Source organism: Lygodium microphyllum, chromosome 28, assembly GCF_053477565.2.
Source record: "Lygodium microphyllum isolate KBCC chromosome 28, Lygodium_microphyllum_v1.1.10, whole genome shotgun sequence".
Taxonomy (NCBI): Eukaryota; Viridiplantae; Streptophyta; class Polypodiopsida; order Schizaeales; family Lygodiaceae; genus Lygodium; species Lygodium microphyllum.
The window spans coordinates 2,755,133-2,777,613 of record NC_141162.1 but is presented as its reverse complement, the minus strand read 5'-3'; the positions used below and the strand labels follow the sequence as shown (position 1 = coordinate 2,777,613).

General features: G+C 43.1%; 1 protein-coding gene across 1 annotated transcript; it reads right to left on the bottom strand.

Annotated features, from left to right (window-relative positions):
• Positions 1-4,049: 4,049 nt before the first annotated feature.
• Positions 4,050-4,721, bottom strand: LOC148011131 (uncharacterized). The gene has a single exon (XM_087670949.1). The coding sequence runs from the start codon at positions 4,719-4,721 to the stop codon at positions 4,140-4,142; it is 582 nt and encodes a 193-aa protein (XP_087527075.1). The 3' UTR covers positions 4,050-4,139.
• Between the last annotated feature and the right edge of the window lie 17,760 nt (positions 4,722-22,481).

Below are 22,481 nucleotides of genomic sequence, written 5' to 3'. Positions count from 1 at the left end.
GGGAAGCCGAAGGTACATACACACACCACCAAGCTCACACGATCTTCCATCGCCTAGTGCGAAGGAAGAAGCGGGCATACCTATCCAAGCTAGAGCACGAGTTTTATGAGCTATTCCTAGGGCACAACAGTAAGGAGGCATGGAAGGCATTCCAAGCACCCCGAGTAGAGACACCCATTACCTCCCGAGTCCCCACAGACGTGGCATAGCTACGCCACCTCACTATACCACATGCCAAGACAACCCCCCCTACCTTGGCCACCCCAACTGCCTCCACCTTCTTTAGGACCGAAACGGTCCGTGATGCCATTGACAGACTCTAGAATGGTTGGGCCCGAGACCACGTGGGACTAGTAACAAAACACCTCTCATTCGCTAGAGATAGAATCGCCCCCCTCTTAGCCCACCTATTCAACAAGGCACTACGTGAAGGCTTTCCAACCAGTTGGTCAGCTAATACAATAGTACCAATCCTAAAGGCCGGAGACCCCATGGTCCCCACAAACTACCAAAATGGCCATGTGCTGGCTAAGCTCTACTGATCCATCCTAGAGCATGAACTAAGCAAATGGGAGGAGACACACCAACACCGGGCACGAGAGCAAGCCGGCTTTAGGAGAGGCTACTCTACACTTGACCACATCCTCACACTCTAAGCCATCATTGAAGAGAACAGGGCACAGGGAAAGCGGGTGTATTGCTACTTTGTGGACTTCCACAAGGCCTTTGATACAATTCCCCAAGCCAAACTCATGTAGAGACTGAAGCAGGCGCTCGAAGTCCCGGCAAAGATGAGATGGGAAATCCTAGCTCTATATTGAGCACCAGGAGGGCTGTCAAAGGAGATTATTAGCACTATTGGGGTAAAGCAGGGATGCCCCCTCTCCCCCACCCTATTCGGGCTCTACATTGACGAGATCAGATTATGTGGACAGACTTGGGGAGGGGTCCTGCTTGGGGGGGACACTGATACCCATGCTACTATATGCAGATGATATAGTTCTCCTCTCTAGCACGCCGGAGGGACTGCAGTGCCACCTAAACACATTACGGACCTTCTGCCAAGACAGAGACCTCACAATGAAATCTGGGGAAAACCAAGATCATGGTATTCAACACATCTACCCAATGGATCAGCCGGTCAGTGCCCCACTTCAAATATGGAGAGGATATAGTTGAGGTGGTCCAAAAATATGTTTACCTAGGGATCACATTCTCAAGGCCGAGATTCACCCTAAGGAAAGCCGCAAGCGGATAGACTGATACACAGCTACGCTGCCCTGGGATCCATGGAAAGCCAATGTGCACGTCTACAATTTCAAGAACCTCAAACGAAGCCATGGCTCTTTGATACCTCGGTCACACCAACACTTCTGTATGGGATCCCAATATGGAGGTCTAGCCTCTACCATACACGGCGAACCACACAAGATCATCCATTGCTAGAAGGGGGGGAGAGATACAAAGGATGGGAGCAGATGGAATGCCCCCTCGTGATGATGATCTCTCGGCTCATTAGGAGTAAACCATTAGTACCACACGAGATCGTGAGAGCAAAATTGGGAGCACCACCTATAGTGGCAGAGACCCTATCCCAAACGGTGACTTTCCTGCACAGGCTTTGAAGCCTACCGCGACACAGATACTCCTACCTCACACTAGAATCATCCAAACAACTCGCATCGCAAGGGGACACTGAATGCTGGTACGCCCGTACTCAAGCTGGCTGCAGCTGCATGGGCTACACATGGACCACCTCCCGCCCCTACAATATAGTCTCGGCTGCCCCCACCTGAAGATTAGTCAGAAGGAGCTGAACCGTGTCATCAAGGCGGATATTATTCAGCTACACATAGCCAAGACATGGGTGTTACCGGCCGAGGATCTGGAAAAGAAGATGGCACTTCTACCAAGAGCACCTCCTACGCCTCACACCTGACATCTTCATTATACGCCCGAGATACATGGATGTACACCTATCCCATGGGGTCCGAAGTGCCATCGAGCAACTCTGTACGTCATCACACCAGATATGGATCAAGACAGGCATATACGAAGCAGACTGTCTCCCCCCAGAGGACACGATATGCCAACTCTATCAACTGGAGCCAGAGACAGAAGAATATCACATATGTAGATGCCCAGTGTACTACGAGATCAGAGGCCACTTCCACTGTCTCTTCAACTTCGAGCCACTCTTCCAAACACTAGACTTCCCTGACTAGAAATGCCTTGGGCTCTTCCTCCTGGAGCTACACTGACATAGAGACCACCTTCTACAGGTCCGGGACCAAACGGCCGGGAACACACAGCAACACACTCTCCAAGAGTTCTACAAACCCTCTATAATATTTCCACACAATAAAAGTTAGTTGGTTAGTTCGAAAGTTAGTTAGTCAATTAATAAGTTAGTAAGGTTACTAACTAACGTTAATAATTAAGGATTTTTATTTAATTAAAAATATATATTAAAAAATCGAGAGTCGTAAATCCAATATTTTTCTCGGATTGAAAAGGACCGTAGCCACCCTTCCTGTAAGTTACAACGTGAACGAGACTTGTGAGCTATATTAATCACTAGTATTAATATATATAGTTGGGATGGTCCAAAAATATTAGATTTTGGACAAAACTAGTATATTTTAGATATTATCCTAAAAAGATATGGAGATTTCTAGAACTTGATGTCATTTAAAAGAAAAGACAAGTGATGTTTTAGTTAGTTTTGAAGATTTTATAAAAAGAAAAATAAAAAAACGTGACTGGCGAAATCGCGCGCCGCGATCGCAGTCTACAAACAGAAAATAGCACTTCAAACAAAGAAAAGAAAAAGGAGTCAACTAAGGGCTTTCTAACCAAGCATCTTAGGGTTTTACCCTCCTTTCGGAGCCAATGGAACCATCAGATTTATGATCTAAGCATCAGACCACTGATCTTTCCAAGATCCCCCTCCACAAAGAGTTCCACTGGGCTGCGAAAGAGAGGTAGAGAGAAGAATGGCCTCCAAGAGATTGTGATTTGTGTCAAGTGGCAGCACTGGAAGATATTTCCCGTTCCAGCCTTCTGGTCTAAAATTCTCCATGCTCGGTGCAGAATTTGACCTCGGCACAGACCAGAGGATTAATCCTCAAGCAAAAAAGAAAATAATGACGTGAACAGATTCTGGGATCCAAAAACAGTTGCTTCCATTGCATCCCCACTAGTCTTCTGACCATCTTTGCAGACTATGGCTACATCCAAATTTGTAATGTAGCTCAACTGAAAGTGAATTTCCACTGATGACCCCACATGGACTAATCTCTTGAAGATTTGTCCATCTTCACTTTGAACTAGTCTCTTCTAGGCTAGTTCTTCAACACACTTGTCCATATACACTTTCACAAGTCTCTTCCAAACTTGTCAATCTATAGTGCCATCAGTCTCTTCCAGACTTGTACTCGACCTTAACTGTCCAGTCTTGACTCATTAGACATTCCTGTCCGTTTCACATACTGGCCATGCAACTCAAGCGTTTAGATTTCAAGAGGGATCCTTCCAAAAAGAAAAACCAAATAAAATATGTAATTAAAAAATCAACAAAAAGGTAATAGTTGTCACAGTCTTGTGACATACCTCCCTCTCGAAATCGCAAGCGTCCTCGTTTGCATGAATGTCATACATGCTTTCAGCTAACCCAGTGAACTTACACTTGGCAGCACATGTACAACACATACATGCTATCAGTCAACATTGTGAACTGAACACGCTGTTAACACATGTATGTTCTAACTGTGAAACATGGCAGACTATCATCATGTGACTCCACATCACTGTTTCCAAATATAGTGGCCGGTACGCCACAATGATATCCCCATAGTGGCAGATTCTCATTTGATGACTCCACATCACCCTAACTAGAGATCTAGTGGCCGGTACATCAAAATGATATCCCCACTGAGTCAATTCACAAAATACATGCCCGATCGAGTAACCATTGTTACAACATGTATTCAATTCAATAGAAGTAAAAACTGTATTCTTGCAAGCAATACTTACTTCTTTTAGCACTGAGAAAACCATATGGACACAATAAGTGTTAACCTGTACAAAATCTGTTTCTGTACATAATTTCTTTCTTGAGCAATTGTCACTTTGACAATCTATTTCAGCTTAGAGATACAAGGGGTCAAGGTAGGTTGCAAGCGAAATGCTTCAAGGTAAAGTTCCAACACATTAGGTGACTCTGCAAGTTCACCTTCGTCCATCCACTTAGCATCTATAGCTGGATAGTTCTTAAACTTAACCAAATACCTTCTAGCAACTTTGCCTTTCACTTTCCTTTCCTTGTGTGCCAATACCTGTTCTGGAACAAGAATTTCATCAAGTTCCTCAACTTCGGGTTGTTCCTCAGCTAGCATATCTTCTGGCACATCACCCACATAGGGTCTAAGAAGACTTACATGGAAAGCATTATGAATCTTCCAATTGTCAGGCAATTTCAGCCCATAGCTGACATCACTAATCTTCTTTGTTACTTGAAAAGGCCCATAGTATCGCATACTAAGCTTAGTGAAAAGACTTTCCTTCCCTTTCTGCTTCTTTAAGCGTGCCTTTTCAAACCGCAACAGTACCCAATCACCAAGTGAAAATATCAATTCACGACGGTGATGATCAGCAGCTTTCTTTTGCTTTGCCTGAGTCCTTTCAAGGGCATGCTTAATTTTCTGATACATTTCACCCATACTCCACACATACTGATCTGCCTGAAAGATCTTATCCTTTGTATGCAAAATGGAAGGAACCTTTTTACCACCTTCAACAATTTCAAAAGGGGCTTTGCCTGTTGACGAATGCACAGTATTATTGTATGCATACTCGGCCAAAGGCAAATACTGCTCCCACTTTGACTTGTGCTCTGACACATAGCACTTAAGCAGATCCAAGACAGTAGAATTCGCCTCTTCTAACTGTCCATTAGTTTGTGGATGAAATGACGATGAGAACTTAAGCGTTGTGCCCATGTTCTCAAATATGCCTCTCCAGAATAGACTTGTCATCCGTGGATCACGGTCACTAACAATAGACTGTGGCATACCATGATACTTGAAGACATTGCACATAAACAAACGTGCCATCTGATCTAGTTTTATCTTCTTCCTGACAGGAATGAAATGAGCCTGTTTGCTAAACCTGCAAATAATAGTCCATATCCCATCATTTCTTGTCTGTGTCCTTGGAAGATCAAAGATAAAATCCATAGCTATGCTTTCCCATGGTTTATCCGGAATAGGCAATGGCTGTAAAAGCCCTGGTGCTTTTTGCCTGTCAAACTTGACCTTCTAGCAAATCAAGCACTGCCGCACAAAAGCATCCACGTCTTTTCTCAAAGTAGGCCAATAAAAGAATGTCTCTACTGCTTTGATTGTTGCATCAATACCATGATGCCCTGCATACGGTGAAGAATGACTCTCTGTCATAACTTTCCGTCTCAATGGCATAGTCACACATAGTCTACTATGCATCAACATGAAACCATCCTTGAGAAGATAATGCTCATGATGTTGTCCATTGACAAGCTGATCAAAGATCCTTGCAAAATCTTCATCATCAGCATACTGTTCCTTCATATCATCAAGCTCATGATGATAAGGAATTGACACAGCTGAAATTTGTGGCTTCCTTGACAAAGCATCAACCACAACATTCTTTTTGCCTTCCACATGCATAATCTGAAAATGGAACATTGACAAAAAGTTTGCCCAACGCATATGCTTTTTTGATAGCTTTGTCTGAGTTAAGAAATAACGCAATGTCTGATGATCTGTCTGGACAACAAAATCTGCCCCAAGTAGGTAGTGTTTCCAACAAGAAAGCGCATGAATCACAGCCAGCAATTCTTTCTCATAGACCTGCATAGTCTTCTCTGGCCCTCGCAAGATTCTGCTTTCATAAGCCACTACCCGGCCATCTTGCATTAGCACTGCACCAATGCTATTGCCACAGGCATCACACTGGATAACAAATGACTTCCTAAGATCTCGCAGAATGATCACTGGACTAGAAGTCATCTTTTCTTTAAGAAGATTAAAAGCTGAAATCTCTTTCTGTGTCCACTGGAAAGAGACTCCTTTCTTCTGTAAAGCATGTAAAGGTGAAGCAATCTCTGCAAAATTGCGAATGAACCTCCTGTAGTAAGAACACAAACCCAAGAAGCTTCTAACATCATGGACGGTCTTCAATTCTGGCCATGTTCTAATTGCTTCAACCTTAGCAGGATCCATTCGGACACCATCCTTTGACACTATGTGCCCCAGGAACTGGATTTCTTCCAAGAAGAACTCACTCTTCTTGCCATTGATAAGCAACCTATTACTGCGAAGCTCATCAAAGACTACTTTCAAGTGTTCTCTATGCTCCTGTTCATTCTTTGAAAAGACAATCATGTCATCAAAGAATGTACCAACAAACTGCCTGTATGGACGAAAAATCATGTCCATCATTCGATTAAACGTAGCAGGAGCATTAGTAAGTCCAAATGGCATTACCAAGAACTCATAAAGACCAAACGTGGTCCTAAATGCACTCTTATGCACATCCTCTTGCTTAATCCTGATCTGATGGTATCCACTCTTCAAATCTATCCTGCTGAAAATTGACGCTCCTTCCAAACGGTCAAGGATGTCATCAATTCTTGGAATGGGGAACCTGTTCTTGATGGTACTCTTGTTCAACGCTCGATAATCTATGCACATGCGCCAAGAGCCATCCTTCTTCTGCACTAAGAGCACTGGTGAGCAAAAGGGAGATGAACTTGGCTGAATCAGCTCCTTTTCTAAGAGCTCATTCACCTGGCTCAATATCTCTTTCTGTTGGGCTGCACTAACCCTATACGGAGGTCTATTTGGTGGGCTACTGCCTGGCACCAAATCTATTGCATAATCCTCAAACCTCTCTGGTGGCAACTGTGACAGTAATGAGTCAGAAAAACAATCACTGAACTGAGACAAGAAAGCAGACCTGTCTCTATCTAACATAGATAAATTTGACTCATCATTATCCTTGACATCACGTGCAAAAATCAAGTACGCAGAAAGATGATTATTTATTACAGATGTAATGGCAGAAGCTGGTACAACAGGTACATACTCTCCTTTAAGCTTCACATCAAGCACACGAGTCTTTCCCCTATGTTCCAAAGTCAGTGTCTTATTAAAGGCATCCAACACACCATGCTTTCTAAACATCCATGGCATTCCCAACAAGATATCACAGCCTTCAAGTGGCATGATATAAAATTCTTCTGCATCAACATAAGACTGTATATGAAGACACAGCTTTCCAAGAATGGGTGTCACAGACTCTGAGTGACCAGGACATGCCAACCATGCCTCTGCTGTGTAGCCCATCTCATCTGCTCTGATGCCCAAAGTAGAAGCGAACTCTAGTGAGATAAAGTTTGCCTTAGCTCCAAGATCAAAGAAAATGAGTACATGTTGATCCCTAACTTTACCCCAAGCTCTGCAAAGCTCATTAGCATCCGAGTGTGGCTTGTCTCCCAGCATATCTTGCACTAAACCTGCTGAAGGTTTGGGTTTCTTTCCTTTCCTGTCCTCTTTATCATCATCAGCTGATCTCTTATTCTTGTCCAGACAATTAGACGCAATATGACCAGTCTGCTCACAGATAAAGCACTTCCTCTCAGCCATTAAAGCCTTTCTCTCTTCAAGAGACTTGCGCACAAAAGGTTTCTTCTGGTCCTTTGGCTGCTGTCCAAAGAACTTGGCTGACTTCTTCTTGAACTGCCAAGATTTACCTGTGCTTTGAGAAATCTGAGAAACCTGTTTACCAAATGGCTTCTTTGCTGAAAATTTTTCAGATTTGTCATGTTTAATGCTGCCCCCAAAACCACTTGACTGTCCCAACAATAATGCATTTCCTGTGATAGCATTCTCAATTAACTGAGTCAAAGTGGTGACCTTCGTCTTTGTACAATAATTCCGAAGTTCCTTGGGCAGCCCGCAGCAATATTTCTCTATCTGCTCAGTCAATGGCACAACCCTATAAGAAGTGACTGGAAGTAAAGCCTCCCAAAACTTCTTGTTATAATCTTCCAGATCCTTGCATTTAGATGCATCCAATTTGTGCCAAGCTGACATAACATCAATCTCAAATTCATTGGTCAACCAAGCAGAAGCAAATACTTGCTTAAAGTAAGTCCAAGTGGCAGGAGCCTGTCCTTGCATCAACAGTGTACTCCACCACTGACTAGCATTGTCCTTAAGAAAAGTGGCAGCTTTCCGAACCTTAGAAGGTTCTGTAAAGTTCCCCCCTGCAATGCGGCATCAAACTACTGTAAGAAAGAGAGTGCCTTAGTCCTATCTTCAAACCCTTGAAAGATATCAAACTGTACGGCTGCACCCCCTTCCTTGTATGGCTTCGGCTTCTCATGAGCCATCAAGGGATCCATAGGATATGCCTGTAACATAGGAACACTAATAGGTGGCATAGGAGTTGCCGGACCACTGACTACAGGGCTTGTAGACACAATACTTGCTTGCTGGTTTTGATAACCAGCCATACCAAAAGTGCCCTGTGGCATGCCAAAACTGCCCTGAATACCCTGAAATCCAAGCTGCATGCCTATATTGCCATACATGGGGTTTGACATAAAACCCTGTGTACCCCCAAACACTGCCTGGTACATAAATCTGGTTTCCAGGCACATAACCAGCCATACTCTGAAATACAGATCCACCTCCAAAGTACCCAGGATGTACAGAGGTCGATGGGAAAACCTGTGGTAAAGCCTGAAAACTGTTTCCCTGTCCATTTAAACCAACATTTGGCTGCTGTAAAGTGGCGAGCTGAACTAGCAATGCCTGTGTAACTAGCGTTTCCGCCACCTGTTCCTGGACAGTCGGAACCAATCTTGGAGTCTCCATTGACTCTGCAAGCTGCCTTGGTGTTTCCACTGAATCTGCAGCATGCTTACACTTATCCTGGACCTCTACTGGATCCGAAATCCTTGCAGATTGCCCAACTTGCTGTAAAGGAAGGGAAGGCTGCAAAAATGCAAAAAACCTTGGATTCTGCATCACTTGAGTAAACATACTCACAGAAGCAACTAACTGAGTCTTGAAAGTGTCTTCATCCATAGAAGAAGCCATAAGAACTTGTGGCTCAACCATAGCAAGAGGAGTAACAAACTGTGGAGGTCTAGAAGACTCTCCCACCTCATGAACAACAGGGATCTCCTGTGATGCAGACGCTTCCTCTCTGGTGTCTTCCTTTCTATCAGCCATAATGCACAATTATGTGTCTTACACCCAAACAAACCCTGGCTCACTCTTTAGGGCCAAAGTGATTCGGTCTCGGCAACGGAACCATGTAACCGGCCTGTTTACTGGGAAGGGCGGTAGTGTACAACCAAAATATATAAATGCTTTCACCCAATTCACAGTCACCCACTTTAACTGAACTTAAAGACACAGAATCAAGAAGAAATACAGGAAGCTAGAATGCTCCTGTTGCAACACAAACACCCTGTTGGCCCCTAAGTTAGGCGCCCCTTCGGGTATTTCTTTATTTTTAGAAAGAGAGAAATTACAATGGGCTGTCTTTCACCTATTCTGGGTGAAATTTGGCAACATAACAGTACAATTACTGACCCAAAACAAGTTAACCAGGAGGGGAAACTCTGCCCAAGTCTGAAACTTCTGGTTGGAGTGCAGAATTGACCATTTCAGTCTGCTATAATTACTGGTTCAGACCAGTTCTGAAACCTGTTTTCAGCCCATATTGTTCTCTGCACTGTTCTGCATCATCTGTGCCAAGTGCCCTTGATTCTGACATCAATTGGGCTCTGAAATAACCTCTGAACAGTCCAAAATCAGTACTGATTTAGTGCTGTTTCAAACTCTTGCTTGGAGGGGTTACCACCCTCACCTGTCCCTGCTGGGACAGCCAAAAACTGCTCCTATTCCTGGAGAAAGGAGGCTCTTGCCTCATGCAAAAACAGCATATTCCCACACAGCTGTACCTGAATCAGAAGAAAGGCCCTTGATTCTGCAGCATAACCATACTGTCAAGGAGAGAGAGAGAGAGAGAGAGAGTAAGAAGCAAGCTCAACCCTCTGTGCATCATAGACAAGGTAGACCAGCTCTCAAGAGCTCTCCATCTGCAGCAATCCTTCTCCCCCTTCACAAAATGAGCCCCTTCCCCCCCAAAAACTGCACGCCAGCCCCTCTTTAAAGAGGTAAGTGCACCAATTTGTGCCAAGTGGCAGCACTAGAAGATATTTCCCGTTCCAGCCTTCCGGTCTAAAATTCTCCATGCTCGGTGCAAAATTTGACCTCAGCACAGACCAGAGGATTAATCCTCGAGCAAAAACGAAGATAATGACGCGAACAGATTCTGGGATCCAAAAACAGTTGCTTCCATTGCATCCCCACTAGTCTTCTGACCATCTTTGCAGACTATGGCTACATCCAAATTTGTAATGTAGCTCAACTGAGACCTTGGCCACTAGGAGCCCAAATTTCAAGTCGATCCTATCTGCCAAGGGAACGCCTGACAAGGTGGGGAGGAAGGTGAGATAGATGCATGAAGTGCAACGAGATCGGAACCTGCAGACCAATCACCCAATCCCTCAGGGGTAGTGAAAGAGATGGGCCGCTGAGGCTGTACGCGAGCCACATGTCCAACAATAACAACAACGGGTGTTGAAGGAGCAGATGAAGCAGGAGCGGAAGGCGTAGCCCCACTGGACTGTGCAATCGCAACGGTCTACTAAGGCTTTTTAGGTGGAAGACCTTGGGCCTTGGAGCGACACTCCTCATCCATGTGGCCTGCTCTCTTGCAATGTGTGCAAAACTGGTTTTTCTTAGAAAGTTGCTGCCAGATAGATCTAGATTATTTGGTTTCATCTCAGGAATAGGAGTCACCCTTTGATTGGCTTGCCTTCGCATCTAGCGAGTTCTTGCCACTAGTGGTTGTCCCTCTCAAAGAAAAGGCAACCAACCCCCTCTGCTCTGAATAAGGCTATGATGAGGATTTTTTGTGAACTTGATCATACAACCTCGCGTAACACAAGAACTGGCACTCAAACTCATAGAAGGTTGGGAATCGAGGTTGGGAGATGATGTGTTGAATGAAATTGAAGTACTTGTCAAGCAACTTATTCAAGAAGAATGTAACCTGATCGTCATCTGACTTTGGAGATCCAATAGTGGAGAGCTCGGCAAGTAACCGCCTATATTCAGCCAGCTTGACTTTCAGATCATCCCCTTCCTTAATAGAGAACTCTTGAAGCTCAAAGAACTGAGAATGAAACTCAAGAAGCAATCCCTACATCAGCTCAACATTGGCTGTGGCATTGCGGGCTCTCCATTGACGGATGTAATCAAGGTGAGCTAGTTGAGGGTCTGGTATAGGCTCTAGATCAATGATGAGGTTCCAAATGTTGAGAAACCCTTCACCCACAGTTTGCGTTTTTGCGTTTCTATGTTTTGCATTTAGGGTTTGCAGCCCCAAAAAGGGGCGCCATCCTAGACTGACTATGCTTATTTGTAGGCCACTCTCTCATTCATTCCTCACAGCTGATTCATTCAGTCCGTCACCTCTTCTCTCTAGCCTCTCCACTACCCTCACACCCCTTCAGGAAAACATTGCGGTTCATGGTTCGTGACTGTCGTCATCATCTTCCTTGTGCTACGGCACACTTGTTCCCTTGTATCACATTCACTCCATGATTCAAATCTTCATCATTTCATTCTTCAGAGTTTCTTCTCTCTTCTCTTCTCTTCTCCATGTTTGCCGAGTTCATTCCGTATTCCTCCCCGCAAACCCTATTGTCTCGCTGATACATCATCTTTTGACACCAAAGACCCTGAGACTCAAGCACTTGTTGCATGAAATTAGACCAAGTGGTGAAATTTGACCCGTTAAAACGTGTCTTATCCATGAAGGCATTCTTGGCCGTTGCAACAGGAGTGGTAGTACTCGAAGATGGATAGTGTGAAGTGTAGTATGGGTAGGATGGGGGAGTGGAGTACACTTGGGAATGAGCCCCAAAGTGCCCACCAGGCATGCGTGTAGTGTGCAAGGTGGATCCATAGGTAGGGATGGGTTGACTAGGCATGGACATGGTAGCCACATGAGAAACCCAAAGAGGTGGGACGGAAACACTGTGAGTAGAATATGGGAATCCCTACGTAGGTGTAACCCAAGGAGAGTATGAAGACACGCCATAAGCTAAGGATGGAAACCCCTGTGTATAAGTGGTCATGGGAGATGTGAAGCTAGGGATAGTGAGGGGGATGCCCATCACAATCGTCCCAGGAGTTATGGGTGTGCTCCTTTGCTAAAAGGTGAGAGGCACTGTGTTAAAGGGTGGCATTCCCCCTAACGAAGTACCATGGTGCAAAGAGGTAGAGAATGGGGTGGAGAAGGAAAAGGTGCTAGGAGCGAAGATGGAAGATCCAACCCCTAGGGTATGTGATATAGATGTGGAGTGTAATCCAAGGTTTTGGAAAGATGATAAGAGATGTGATATAGAAGAGGGTGGGATGGGAGGGAAGTGAGAAATGTGTGTGACATGCTCAAATAAAACGGAAGCTGTAGATGTACTTGAATTTCGTCTGCTTCGTGAGCCCCCTCTATTAAAGTTCACATACGCAAAGCCATCTGGATCCTATACCTCAAAAGAAGAAACAGGCGAGGGTTTCGATTCATGCAACATAAAAAAATTGTACAAACTTGCCATTGGACCTAGCTGAGATGATGAAGATGGATCGCCAGACATTCCGAATGTCGTATGTCCTCCATGATCGAAGAGGTGGCCAACCTCACCAACCGGTCCAGATATGGTAGCAAAACTGGTAGGAGGGTGGTAAACATCACCATACTTATTGCGATAGTACTCCTCAAAGTCCTCCTCTATCATATTAGTGAAATCTGGTGAAGGTGGAGTGTCGTCCTCCTCACTGAGTCCATAATCTCGTCTCAAGGCCTCCAATGATAGAGAAGCCTGATAAGACATCATAGGAACTGGAGAATAACGTGTTTGGGACATTGTGATTCAGTTACGAGTCGTATTGCGTGCCTCGCACAAAGACTAGCTCTCCACAATATCTGCGGGATACTCTTTACAAGAGCATCGGCTCTGATACCATGTGAAGGAAACTGCTAGGGCTTGCACTGAGGACACACAGAGTGTACGACCACGACAGAAACACAAAGAGACAGACATAGACACAAAGGGCAAAACTCAAACCCTAAACGCAAAAGTCAAAACTCAAACACAAATAGAATAAGGAAGAGAGAACACACAACTCTGAAGTGAATGAATATTGTAAATGAATGTAAGAGTGTACAGTGTGCTCAAGGGCAGAGCAATGTCAAAGTGTGACATCCACCGAAGACGGATCCCAAGTCTGTGACCACCAGTCGGAGTGTAGGAGTGCTGAATAGTGAATGGCAGCAGACTGGTCACCAAAATGCAGCAGTCTGGAAGCTGGAAACTGATAAACACAGCAGTGTACTACTGATCGGAGGCTGGAAACTGTGCACAGTCTGCTGTAAACAGCAGGCTGAAACAATGTCTGAGAGTGTCAAGGCCTGCAATGCTGAAAACGCAGGCTGGCTGACCCTGGAGATGATGGACAACAAGCTGAACAGTAGTCTGAAACAGTCTGGAGCAGTTGCCAGCAGCTGAGAGTTGTTACCTCAGCAATGGACAAGCTGAAGATAATATGGCTACAGTCGATGATGGCTGGACAGCAGATGAAGGCGGGCTGCAGGCTGGAAACTGGGCACCAACAGCAGCAGAAGGTGTGTGGGCTGGTGTAACCTGCAAACAAGGATGATTGTTGAATGGGGGCAGCCTATCTATTTATAGATGTGGAAGGGCACTCCAAAAATTAGGGTTTCCGCTGAACTCTCTCGAACCGCTTCCCGTTTTAGGGTTTCCACTGAACTCTCTTGAACCACTCCCCATTTTAGGGTTTTACTCTAAAAGAGCATTTTTAGTGTGTTTTGGGGCTATTTAAGAGGCTAATCAACAAGAAATGCATATTTTAGCTCAACAGAGTGTTCTACTAAGGCCCAAGGTCTCCAAGCTAAGAAACCACAAGAAGCCGCCACTTTCTCCACTCCCCCTAAATACTCGAGTAGGGCTACATCTCAAGTCACTGCACCACGTCTACCTTCTAGCACACATGCCGTTGAACATGTAGCATATAAACAATCCCCGGCCTCCCCTACCTTGTAGGTCTCCTAAAGGCTTGGGAAAGTGGTTTACTAACCTACTCCATTAGATTTTTTACCACATGCACTTTCTGCATCTGTTCTGAGATCTCCTTTGTAGGAGAGAGAGAGAGAGAGAGAGAGAGAGAGAGAGTGAGTGAGAGTGAGTGAGAGTGAGTGTGTGTGTGTGTGCGTGTGTGTGTGCACACGTTGCCATGATGTTATGAGGACATAGTGTGAAAATGTATAGAATGCATCATCATCCGACTTCTCTATTGATCTAGAGAGTCAATGTGATCTGAGCCATTAGTACTAGTGTGAGTTGCATGGATTATCCGAAAATACTAGATTTTTGGATAATTTTAGTCTATTTTTTATATTATTTATTGTAAAAATCCAAAAAAGTTAGAAAAAGCTTCTAGATTAGGATGGCATGCAAAAAGCTAGTTGCTTTTTCAGCCAATTAGGGGATTTTCACAAGAAGGACAAATTGATGAAATCGCGCGTGTCGCGATCGCTGTAAACAGGCTGAAAACTACAGATTGAACTGAAAGAAGAAGGAGTGATCTGGGGGATCCGTGGCCAAGCGTCCTAAGGTTTTACCCCCCTTTCGGAGTCAACGGAGCCATCAGATTTGGGTTCCGGGCAACAGAGAAAGAGCTGATTTTTCTGATCCACGTTTTTTATCTACGAAGGAGCTCCAGGAGAACTAATGTCTGGAGATTGCTTCTGAGTAGAGCAAAGATTCCAGGTTCTTTCAATACATATTGTTTCAATTCATTGTGATTTGTTTTTGTCGTGTTTACCACTTGGGTATTCTCTATCTTCTCTTCCATCTCCTATCTCTACTTCCTTCTACTTCTGATCCTCGGTGGATTCGACCTTTCGACAAAAACCCATCCGACATTTGGTGAACCCGACGTGAAAGGTCGTCACAGAAGAAGGAAAGATAAGATGGAAGAACCTTCAAATACAATCTCCAGTGATGTTTTGCAACAGTTGGTGCAAAACATGAATATGCTTATGCAGGTACAACAACAACAACAGGTAATGCAAGCTTCAGCTCAAACAGAAAGTGTTGTGATGAATGCTTTGCAAGCAGTTGAGCGTGAGGTGAAGTTATTCAATGGCAGGAATGTATCTGCATATGTACATACCTATGTTCAGAAAATGGAATTCTTTGAAGTGGCTCAATCTGCATGGAGCCGGTATTTTGTATGTGTTACTGTTCATGAATTGAAAGCACGGATTACTGAATTATACTTGCAGAATGCTGATTGGGTAACCTTCAAGAAGACACTCAGGGAAGAATTTTACATTGAGAACACCAGTTTGATTACGCGCAAGACTTTTCAGAAGTGGGTTATACAACCCAATAAGGGTCTTGTGGCTACAGAATTGTTAAGAGAATTTGAAAGTAAATTTGAGCAGTTGGATCTTGCAGAACAGCAAGCTCTTGCAAATCAGAAAATTGAATTGTTTCTACAGGCAACTGATCCTGAGCTTCAAGAGAAGCTTGATGATTTACTGGAGGATCAAACTACAGAGACAGGTTTGAAAACAGAGTGGCGACATGTCAAGGAAGCTGTTACTGCGCTTGTGAAGAAACATAGAAGAAGAGAAAGATTGAATGTCTCTAGCTTGCTCACTGTTACGGGTAAGACAGTTGAAGTATCCAGTAAGCCACCCGCTTCTATGGCTAACCCTATGGCTGTACCTGCTATTGTTCTCTCTGTTAGGGAAGATGTCTTAGATGAATTGGTCAAAGGGATGCGGGATCTTCAATTGAAGGTTGCAAAATTGGATGAAAAATGACAAGAGGAAAGGGGACGGGCGGCAGCCCCTAAGCCTGGAAAAAGATGTATGTGGTGTGACAGTTTGCAGCACGAGAGAAAGAATTGTGCTGCCTATCAGGAGGCCTTGGCACGACAGCTTATCTTTTGGAAAGATGGCAAGATCCATGCACAAGAAACGGGATTTCCTCTTGCTTTGAATTTTGGAAAGGGAGATATGCAGAAGTTGTTGAAAGACTTGGCTGTCCGAAATGCTTATGCAGCGGTACATGCTTCTACTTTTGGTCTACAGTTGGATAGAATGCATGGCCAAGTGATGGTTGGTCCAAAGGCTGAAATATCGACACATGCTTTACATGCAGCTGAAAAGAGAAAGGTCACTGATAGTGAAATGTCTCATGCAGAGCAAGACATTCGTGGCATAACTGGTTGGGAATCACCGGTAGATGCATATTCAGTATATGCATATTTAGCAAAGATACAAAACACGGATGTACTTTTGGAAGAAAAATGAAAAAGAAATGAAGATATTGTAGGGACATCTAAAAGAATGACAAAAAGAAGTATGGATCAACCTAAAGCTACAAATTAGCCACCTCCCGAGCATGATATGAAAGAGGTCAGTCAGAAGCAAAAACAGGATAACAAACAAGAGGGCAAAAAGAAGAACAAACAGCTAGGATATAAGCTGCAATCTGATATTGAGATAGCCACAGATCTTAAGAAGATTCTTGAAGAACGGATCTTAAACAGTCGGGTGGAATTTACCTTGGGAGAGGTGCTTGGCATTGCCAAGCGAGAATTTCATGATGAGATCATTGACATAATTAAAAGGAAGCGCCAGTTTCTTGGTGATACCACTAGTGCATTGCTACAATTTGAAGAGGAAACTGGTTTGTTGGGTATTCGGGCTGAATATGGGCATGAAGTAAGTACAGGATTGTCTATGCAAGATGCTACTAATCAATGGACAGCAAGTGGAAAACAGAAAAAAGTGGCTGAAAATGCATTGTCTTATAGCAATATGCATGGTGGAGTAAGGCAAATGCAACAATATGGAGAAGAGACTCTAGGATTTATTCCTCAAAGTCACTACACAAGAAATCATTGGGCTAGAGCTACCACTGAAACGGTAGTGAAAATAGGGGAGCGTGAAACTCCTTGTGTTGCTTTACTTGGCCATGGGTCTGAGATAAATGTCATTGAGCGGGGATTGTATGAAAATGGTACATGGCCTGTGGACACTGATCATGGTTGGCGTATGAGGGCTGCAAATAATTCTTCAAGGAAGCTCTATGCTGCATGTCCTAATATAAAGTGACAATTGGTGATATACAAGAAGCGCCACACTTCTTTGTACAAGATAATTCCTCATATGCAGTGATTTTGGAACAGCCCTATATTACAGGTGTGCGTATGGAAACAAAGGTGCTTGATGATGGTTTTGCTTATACAAGAGTCAGAAGCAAAGATGGGAGGAAAGCAGTCCAATTTCTTACTGTTTGTGTTAATCATCCTAGAAATCGTGATACGCTTCGAGAGTCTCCTTTGGTTCCAAATGCAAGGGAATTCAAAGACCTGGATTTTCATTAAGCACTGCTGTAATACGGGGCTACAGTAGTGCTGATCAGAGGGTGTACTCGCCTCTTGATGAAATGAAGCGTGTATTTAATATTGATAATTCTCAGTTTACAGCAAACAGTTCATATTAGTTTAAGCCTATGGAAGCTATGTGTAGGGCTGAACGCATATCTCTATGAAACGGGCTATTAAGAAACTGAGATCATTGGGGATGTTAGCTGAAAATGATGGCATTTCAGGCATCTTTTATGGGCTGAATATTACTGACACTATGGCTGAAATTTCAGCAACTATACATGCAGAAAATGAGGCTGAAAACAGAGTGTTGTCAATATGTTCTTTGGATATGTATGATGTTATAGCATTGTTTGCTCACTAGGAAGGATTACAATGGACTGAAGCACTTGTGGAGACAAAGTATAAGACAGTTGACAAAAAGGTGAAACCAATTGCTTTGCCACTTCCACCAGAGAGTGAGGGTATGTATGAAAAAGTGTCAAGGCAGCCAAGCTTACGGAATCCTAAAGATATAGGTCATCAGTTTACATCTGAAACATTACATGAATTGAAAGTTGGTGAAGAAGGGTTTCTTTTGCCTGCTGAGAGAAACTGTTTTATGCAGATGTTGGCTAGACATGGAAAGGCATTTGCATTTCAACCAAGTGAAATAGGTTGTGTGGATCCAAATGTTCTCTCTTATGGTCATATTTACTGTGCCACATGTACCATGGAACTTGAGGCCTATTCCAGTGCCTAAAGCTTACTTGCCAAAGCTGATGGATTTGCTAAATGAAAAGATTTGCATGAAGATCTTGGAGCCTTCTTCAGCCCCGTACTCAAATTGTTGGTTTATTGTGCCCAAAAAGAATGGGGCTTTGAGATTTATTCAAGACATGCAACCGGTCAATAAAGTGACCATAAGAAATGTGGGTACAGGTCTGTGGTTGATGAATTTGCAAAGGCTTTTGCAGGCACAGCAATCTATTCTTTGGGTAATCTTTACTCAATGGCACACATGACAAATGCTATGAATAGGGTACTCAGGGATTTTATACCACAATTGACTATGCCCTTCTTGGATGATATTCCAATCAAAGGGTGTGCAGTGGATGAAAAGAATGAAGAGATGGATCCTCATGGATGTAGACAGTTTATTGCAGATCATATTGTGGATTGTGAGAGGATTTTGACACGTCTAGAAGAGGTGCATTTAACTCTTTCTGGACAAAAGTCTGTCTTTGGAGTTAAGGAGGTTTTGATTGTTGGGCATATGTGTGGGCCTTATGGGCGAAGGCCATCACTAGTAAAAATAGATGGGATTGATAGAATGCGAGATGTATGCACGAATGTATCAGAGGTGCGTAGATTCTTAGGTGCATGTGTGTTCTATTTGATATGGATTCCTCACTTTGCACATGTAGCCGATGTTCTTTATCAGCTTCTACGGAAAGGTCAAAAATTTCATTGGGAAAGGAAGCATCGGAAAGCAATAAAGAAATTGAAGCAACTCTTAAAATCTGCTCCTACGTTGAGAAAGGCTGACTATTCACATGGAAAGCCTATCATTATTACTGTTGATACAAGCCCAATCGGGATTGGATGGGCAATTGGGCAAGATGATGAGGAAGGGGAAAGGTATGCAATACGCTTTGGTGCAAAAGTATTGACTAAACGACAGAGAAGATATCCACAGGTAAAAAGAGAATTATGGGGAATTATGACAGCCCTTAAATGTGATAAGGAGTATTTTATGGGTGCTCATGTAGTCATTGAGACTGATTGTTTGCCAGTATTAGGTATGATTACTAGTTGTGCTACCCCGGATATTGCTATGCTCCGGTGGATTGCAAACATCAAATCTTTGAACCCTGAATTTCAGCATATTGTAGGAAGAGATAACCCAGTGGCAGACATGTTATCTCAAGCACACTATAAGAATAAAGATGGGATGATGGATGAGGAGGAAGAAGATGACTTTCTTATGGCTGAAAATGATGTTGCAAGAGTGAATTTAGTAATGCAAAGTGTTGCTACAGCATTAACAGAAACTTGGACGACAAAGAGAAGACACTTTAGATGTTTCGCATCTTGTGCAAAAGTGTTTTTGGAAGACAAATATGCAGGAGAATGGCTGAGAATTAGTCAATATCTCAGTACATTAACAAAGAGAGATGAATGGTCAGATGAGGAGTTTAAGAAGATCAAGAGGAAAGCCTATGGATTTTTCTTAAAAGATGGATACATATGGAAACATGCTAAAAAGAAACAGGGTATGCCATTGCGAGTTTTGGGTGACAGAGCTTCACAAGTAAAAGTAATGCAAGAATTTCATGAAAGTTTATGGACTGGTCATAGAGGTGTTTGGGATACTTTTACAAAGATCAAAGAAAGATATTGGTGCCAGGGTATGTATAAGGATGTTGCTCACTTTGTGAAAACATGTACGACATGTCAAATGTATTCAATTGTGAGACATCGGGATGGATTACAACCCACATATCCATTGTCTCTTCATTTTAAGTGGGTGGTGGATTTGGTCACAATCTTACATGTCTTTGGCAAATGAGATATCTTGTGCTTGCTCGTGAAGACTTGACTAATCAAGTGGAAGGGAGAGCTCTACGTACTAAGACGACGAATGCCGTATGTACTTTTCTCTTAGAAGAGATCTTTTGTCGATATGGCTGTGGGAAAAATTACAGCAGATAGGGGTGAGTTGGATGCAGATGAAGCTCATGATTTCTTTGCACGGTTGGGGATAAAGCTTGCTTTAACTTCAACCTATAACCCTGAAGGAAATGGCAAAAGTGAAAGAGGTCATCCACCTATTGTGAAGGCATTGGCAAAAGCTTGTGGAGAGAAGATAAAAGAGTGGCCACGATTGCTCCCTTATGCTTTGTGGGTTGACAGAACAACTCATAGTGTTGTTACAGGATGTATGCCTGGAGAATTTATGTATGGTCAAAAACCTATCATGCCAATAGAAGAGATGACTGTCACATGGAGTGTGTTACCTTGGGAGGAGGAGTTGAATCGAGAGGAGTTGTTGGCCTTATGCATTAGACAGTTGGAAAGAAAGTCAGAAGACATAGAGGCAGCAACTACAAAGTTAAGGGCAGCAAGGATACCTAACAAGAAACGGTTTGACAAAAGACATAGACTGAGACCAAAAACCATACAAGATGGAGATTGGGTATTGGTTTATGATAGCAGTTTAGATAACCAACATAGTGCCATGCGTAAAGTTTCCAAGAGATGGTTTGGACCCTATGTGGTAAGACAGGTGTTTGATAATGCTACTTATGCATTAAATGAGCTGGATGGGACAGCCATAAAACTTCCGGTAGCAGGGAAAAGAATCAAATTATTCAAAAGGCAGGAATCTACTGCTTATGAGTTGCCAGAATTGAAAGAAAATAGTGGCCATGATACAGGGGCTAGCCATGAAGATATGGAAGATGAAGAAGTAAAGGATATGGTTGCAAAGGATGAGGAGGACTCAGAATCCGGTGACAACTAGGATTTTGGCACATACTGGAGGATGTGCAAGTTCAGAGGGGGTGGATGTCGTGATGTTATGAGGACAGTGTGAAAATGTATGGAATGCATCATTATCCGACTTCTCTATTGATCTAGAGAGTCAATGTGATCTGAGCCATCAGTACTAGTGCGAGTTGCATGGATTATCCGAAAATACTAGATTTTTGGATAATTTTAGTCTAGTTTTTATATTATTTATTGTAAAAATCCAAAAAAGTTAGAAAAAGCTTCTAGATTAGGATGGCATGCAAAAAGCTAGTTGCTTTTTCAGCTAGTTAGGGGATTTTCACAAGAAGGACAGATTGATAAAATCGCGCACGTCGCGATCACTGTAAACAGGCTGAAAACTGCAGATTGAACTGAAAGAAGAAGAATGAGTGATCTGGGAGATCCGTGATCAAGCATCCTTGGGTTTTACCCGCCTTTTGGAGCCAACAGAGCCATCAGATTTGGATTCCGGGCAACAAAGAAAGAGCTGATTTTTCTGATCTACGTTTTTGGTCTACGAAGGAGACCTAGGAGAACTAATGCCTGGAGATTGCTTCTGAGTAGAGCAAAGATTCCAGGTTCTTTCAATACATATTGTTTCAATTCGTTGTGATTTGTTTTTGTCGTGTTTACCACTTGGGTATTCTCTATCTTCTCTTCCATCTCCTATCTCTACTTCCTTCTACTTCTGATCCCCGGTGGATTCGACCTTTCGACAAAAACCCCTCCGACAGCGTACGCGCATGCACGTGTGAACACATGACAATGAGTGAGAGTAGGCAACAATCCCACACTCAAAAGATGCAAGTACTAGAATGATAGAATGAAAGCACAATAGGTCTAAAGTAAGCTAAACCTATTCCTAACTCAAAGTTACACCAACTCTAGAAGTAGTGATGCAACTTATTAACTTAGTTGTGTCCATACCACACACTAAAACATTGGGCACTCCTCGTAATTGACCAACTCTAACACCCCCCTATAGTATCAATGCATTGATTTACAAGAAGTGAATCAATCACCAAAAGATAGTAACTTCAAGGATTTTCAAAATTCCTCAAACTTTTCACGAGACAATGCCTTTGTGAATAATATCTACTACATTATCTTGTTTGGGAATGTAGATCATGCTAATCTCCCCTATATGTGAACTCTCTCTCTCTCTCTGACATAGTCATAATGTATCTCAATGTGTTTCATACAAGAATGAAACATTGGATTCTATGCTACTACAATAGCACTATCGAAAAGAATAGGAGTTTGTCCCTCAAAATGCACATGAAAATCAGCCAATACACGGTGTAACCAAACACATTCAATTGTCGTTGTGAAAGCTGCCATGTACTCAACTTCACA